Source organism: Hippocampus comes, unplaced genomic scaffold, assembly GCF_001891065.2.
Source record: "Hippocampus comes isolate QL1 unplaced genomic scaffold, H_comes_QL1_v1.1 scaffold94, whole genome shotgun sequence".
NCBI lineage: Eukaryota > Metazoa > Chordata > Actinopteri > Syngnathiformes > Syngnathidae > Hippocampus > Hippocampus comes.
This window is the reverse complement of record NW_017806059.1, coordinates 387,361-392,498: the sequence shown is the minus strand read 5'-3', so window position 1 is coordinate 392,498 and position 5,138 is coordinate 387,361. Positions and strand designations below refer to the sequence as shown.

Sequence of the window (5,138 nt, the reverse complement as noted above, 5' to 3'; positions counted from 1 at the left end):
GAATTGGTCTCGGGTTCGACAGAGCCACTGCCATGGAGGTTAAGACACACCCGACTCAACATGTCAGTTAGTTATGACACGCCCGCTTGGCCATCACTGGCTGCAGATGATCACATTACGGTATATTGCTTGTCCAATGAGTGCTGGGGAAATTTAGTTCGCTCAGCAGTCAACGTGTGACTGTCGTGATAGTAAGTCGCAAAATTTAAAAAAATAAATAAATAAAAATAAAAATAAACTTATACTTCGGTCTTGAAAATATGTTTACTTTTTTCTGTTTTTAATAAATGCCTTTTTTATGCCTTGAATTTGTAAAAAGTCACATTTTTGTTTTTCACTAATAAGGTTTCGGTGAATGTGCATATGAACTGGTTGGGTTCGGTACCTCTAACAAGGTTAAGAACCACTGGTCTAGTGGTTGGGATGTCTGCCTCGCAGTTTCTCGGTTAAAATCTCATCTCTGGGCTTAATAGGGTATCTGCATTTCGGACATCCAATTAACATTCACAAAATGGCATAAATGGACATTCAGTCATACCTCGGTCTTCGACCATAATCCGTTCCAGAAGGCTGTTCGAAAACCGATTTGTTCGAAAACCGAAACCACGCTCTTCTAAAAAAAAATCTTTGTTGAACACGCCTGCTCACAATGGAACGCTACACGAGGAAGTGTCACTTCCTCGTCTACCCGAGGAAGCGTCACTTCCTCGTGTAAGGAAGGCGAGAGGAGTCAAGTGGCGCATTCAAGTGCGCTCAGTTTGCTCGAGAACCGATTTTCGGTTGTAATCCGAGGCATAAAAAACTCGAAATGTTTGGTCGAAAACCGATTTGGTCGAGAACAGAGACGTTCGAAAACCGAGGTTTGACTGTACGTGTTTTTCACAGGACAGCAACGGTAGTCTCCCTAAGCTTGTGTGGGGTTTCTGTGGCTTTCTCCGGCACTCCCAAAAAAAATTCATGTTAACATGTTTGGTTAACTGAAGACTTAAACGTGTCTATAAATGTGAAAGTGACTGAGAATGTTTTTTTTTTTTTTTAAATCGATACATATCCTGCTGTTGATTGGTGACCTGACCGGGGTATGCTCCACTTCTTGTCCAAAATGAGCTGGGATAGGCTCCAGCTCGTCCACAAATCTATGAGGACAAGCGGTATAGAAAATTGATGTATATAAGATGTTATTACTAATATGGAGTAGGTTTTGCAAAGTATGGAGTTTACCAGCTCGCAATTGTACTGTAACTGTTTTATGCAGAGTACTTCTTGCTAAACTTGTCCAAATGCTCCTGGGCCTACCAGAATGCATTATACTGAGTTGAATTACCTCTGAATGTAATTTACACAGCAAAATATCACCAGCCTCTTAAAGCAATGGCATAAGCCATAATTTGACTTCTTTTTTTTCTTTTTTTTTTTTGGCCTTAAAAGCTCCTCGGGATGCTCGCTCTGCTAAATACACCTCCATCTTTAGTTAAAAAGATAATTCCTTTCTTCCCCCGAAATTAAACTGGTAATATAATCTAATCAGAATTTGAGTCTGTTTTTATAAAAAAAAAATTAAAAAATTACACGGGCCATTATTTTAGCATATTCTGAAGTTGTTGTATTTCTGTAACTGTAGGTGTCGTCATGAAGAAGAGCTGTTTTCTTGTCATGTCTAAAAACAATTGCATTATACCCAACTAGTAAATGAGAAAACGTACTGAGTAGTATGATCTGTGAATAAAATGTAAACGTATGTCACTCACTTGGACTAAATGACTGAGAGTGGCTGATGACCGGTTCAGGGTGGACTTGGCCTCCTGTCCAAATTCAGCTCGGACAGGCTCCAGCTCAGCTCACGCTCGACCCAGAAAAGTGAAGAATAGAAATGGCCTTTTTCTGAGTGGACAGCATAAACTAAAATATTGCAGACTTCCACATCCAAGGTGAAGATGTGATGAAAATGTGTGTGAAGCCCGTCATTTGAAACAAAACTGTGCATTGCTAGTTCAAACTTTCCACAATATCCTCAAGGGACAAGTGTGCAGAGGAGTGACTGGGACTGGATTTAGTTTTCAGGCTAATGGAACCATACAGTTTGGCGGAACGTTTAGAATACGCAATGACTTTTCTCCTATACATCTCTCCTTTCCACATGGAGATCATGAGCAGCGTGGAGAGGACAACCCCTCCCAGAGTCAACAAGCACAATCCTGCTATGACACATCGGTCCAGGTGAGCTCCAATGCGCGCATTCTCCAGTTCCATTTTCTCCATCTCCCTGGCCGAGACAGTGTCCCTGTCCACGACCACATCCCGGGGCACAGCGTAGGAGATGATCACCAAAGAGATGCCCGTCACCAAAAAAGTGACTGCGCTTATAAACCAGTAGTCCACTGAGGACCCTGAGGCCTCCACAAAGGATAGATCATCCTCAGACATGAAAGAGAATTCTGGTACGGTTTCTGAGCACGACTCGCAGGTGCGCCCGTTTTTTTGAGAACTTTTACAGCTTGTCTCTGGGCTGCCAATCGCCAGGTTGACGTTTTCATCTATATAGGTGAAAGATGTCTCCAATTCCTCGTCACAGCAGACGCGCACTTTCTCCTCCCCAAAAGGACGCAGTTTGACCTCCGAGCGCCTCGCAGCTGAATGACACCGGTCATGGCATCTCCGGGCCGGGTTACAACCGGCATCCCCGAGGGACCCCCCTCCGGTTGATTCGCCCTGCTTGCGGACGTGCAGCACAGCTGAGAGGCGTTCCAGGACGGCACGAGAATGTGGCTGCTTCTCACCGTCTCTTGTTAAAGGCAGCACCGGAGAAGCCATTCGGTCACGCTCGCATTCCGTCTTCCTCCCACTTCTGTAATGCTGCACAGCATCCCTAATGAGACAAGTAAAAATCGTGCATGTCAATTCAATAACCCTGATTAATAAACGAGACTTCCGCAGTGTATTTGTGCGCAAAGGTGTGTGCTTCAAAGGGAAGAGGGGAAACGCACACACCTCAGTGACAGAACTGTGTAAAAGCCACTTTTAAATTGATCAGAGGGATCCGAGGACTCATCTTGAAAGACGCTTACAATGGATGTGATGAGCCAAAAGCCTTTGTATCCAGTTAGGCGCGGGATATGTGTTCATCCTAAACCGAGATTAAACTATATTCTAATGATCTCGTCGCCTACAGGCACGCAACTACAAAATAAATAAATCGTGACCAGATCACAATCTACTTTAGGAGAGGCCAAAATTGAATAATACATCTCATTGGATCTGCAAAAACATCCATTAAGCATATTCTTCCAAAAAGAGACAGTTTCATTCGAAGACGGTGGGACACTGCCGCATTTGCATGAAGGCATCACGCACACTCGCGTTGGGCACGTCGCTTTTCAATCCCAGCAGCAAAACATTGCCAAAACGTCATATTCATCAATAAACCAACCGTGTTTCCCCAGGATCCCTTTGGCTGCGGCCGGCCGAAACACGTCATACAGCAGGTAACTCCACGCCTAAGAAGGCAGATTTAGCCAAAACGGTTGCGTTCGCCTCGGCTGCTGTCTCTCTGCTCCGAGCTGTGACGTCAGAGGCTGAATTGATTGGAGCTCTTTGTTAGACCCGCCCTCACCAGATCCTCCACTGCCCGGCGCCGCTCAGGAGCTGACCAGATCAGCACCAAATCAGCAGCAGACTCACTCACTCAAAGATGTGGAGCCTTTGGAAGCGACCCACATTGTCTATCGAATTCAAAAACCATAAATTGATGAATCAGAGTTGAAAGTGTCATGACAAAGCTCCTATCATGGAAACACTAGTCAATAACTTGCACTGTAAAATATCATCCATCCATCCATTTTACGATCCGCTTTATCCTCACAAGGGTTGCCGGGGGTGCTGGAACCTATCCCAGCCATCTTCGGGCAGTAGGCGGGTAACACCCTGAATCGGTTGCCAGCCAATCGCAGGGCACACAGAGACGAACAACCATCCACCCCCACACTCACACCAAGGGACTATTTAGAGTGTTCAATCAGCCTGCCATGCATGTTCTTGGAATGTGGGAGGAAACAGGAGTACCCGGAGAAAAACCCACGCAGGCCCGGGGAGGACATGCCAACTCCACACAGGAAGGCCGCAGCCGGAATCAAACCCACGACCTCTGCACTGTGAGGTTGACGCGCAAACCACTGGTGCACCGGGCCGCCCGCTGTAAAATATATGCAGCAAAATTAAAATCGTGTACACCAATTAAAAGTGGCTGACATTCTCGTCATAATATGTGTGGAAACATTACAGTATTCCTGGATGGCAGAAAAGTTAGTGGCCACAGCTAACCTGAACTGAAAACGATGACAAAAACAGACATTCCCAAATGTTCCTCTGTTTAAGTTTCCACAAAAAAAAAAAAAAAAAAAAAAAAAAAAAAAAAAAAAAAAAAAAAAAAAAAAAATCGATAAATAAATAAATAAATAAAAATTAATCAACGAGAGCCCTCTTATGAGGAGGGTAAATTTAATGTATGTTGCAAACAGAGAAAAGGGTGGGAACCAAACATATTTCATCAGGTTTGTAGAAGGGATTTTTTCCAAGTAAATAGAACAAAATGTTTGGTTTATTGGGTTGCCTTAGAATAATTTAAAACAACAACAGCAACAACAATAGGAGTGACATGGTGGTTGATTGGTGAGCATGTCTGCCTCACAGTGCAGAGGATATGGGTTCTGTTCCGTGCCCTGGCCTTCCTGTGTGGAGTTTGCATGTTGGCTTGTCATACTACCAAGCATCCATTTCATGCGCCTCTCCTTATTTGTGTATCATTCATATTCTGTTTGGGTCCGCAATTTTGCAGCCGGTCAGTGATTGTGATGTCTCATTTTACATTGTTTCGATTTTTATGCTCTACACTCTGGGCAACCAGCACGTCTCCTCACCTCTTGTATGAAATGTACAGTATAGTAAATGCAGCAGGTGTACCGAAAGAAATGTCCAAAAAGTAGGACCACCCTAAGATAGGTACCATAAGGCGCCAGTGCTGTGCCCATTAAAACCTCATACATTCTAAGTTATGATCAATAAAATTGAGTAGGCCTACTCCAATTTGGATGAGATACCAAAAGTTGAATGGAGTTACTAATTCTTAAAAGTGTGAGAGGGTT

The 5,138-nt window shown here is 43.9% G+C and overlaps 1 protein-coding gene across 1 annotated transcript; it reads right to left on the bottom strand.

Annotated features, from left to right (window-relative positions):
- Positions 1 to 1,038: 1,038 nt before the first annotated feature.
- tmem74 (transmembrane protein 74) lies at positions 1,039 to 3,562 on the bottom strand. Its single transcript, XM_019892992.1, has 2 exons — positions 3,428 to 3,562; positions 1,039 to 2,866 (listed from the first exon to the last, which is right to left on the bottom strand). Exon 2 carries the CDS (start codon positions 2,809 to 2,811, stop codon positions 1,987 to 1,989), a length of 825 nt encoding a protein of 274 aa, XP_019748551.1. The 5' UTR covers positions 2,812 to 2,866; positions 3,428 to 3,562; the 3' UTR covers positions 1,039 to 1,986.
- Positions 3,563 to 5,138: the final 1,576 nt, after the last annotated feature.

What these genes read in the sequence shown, in the direction of transcription:
- tmem74 (XM_019892992.1), bottom strand. Translation starts at nt 2,811, where the DNA reads ATGGCTTCTCCGGTGCTGCCTTTAACAAGAGACGGTGAGAAGCAGCCA.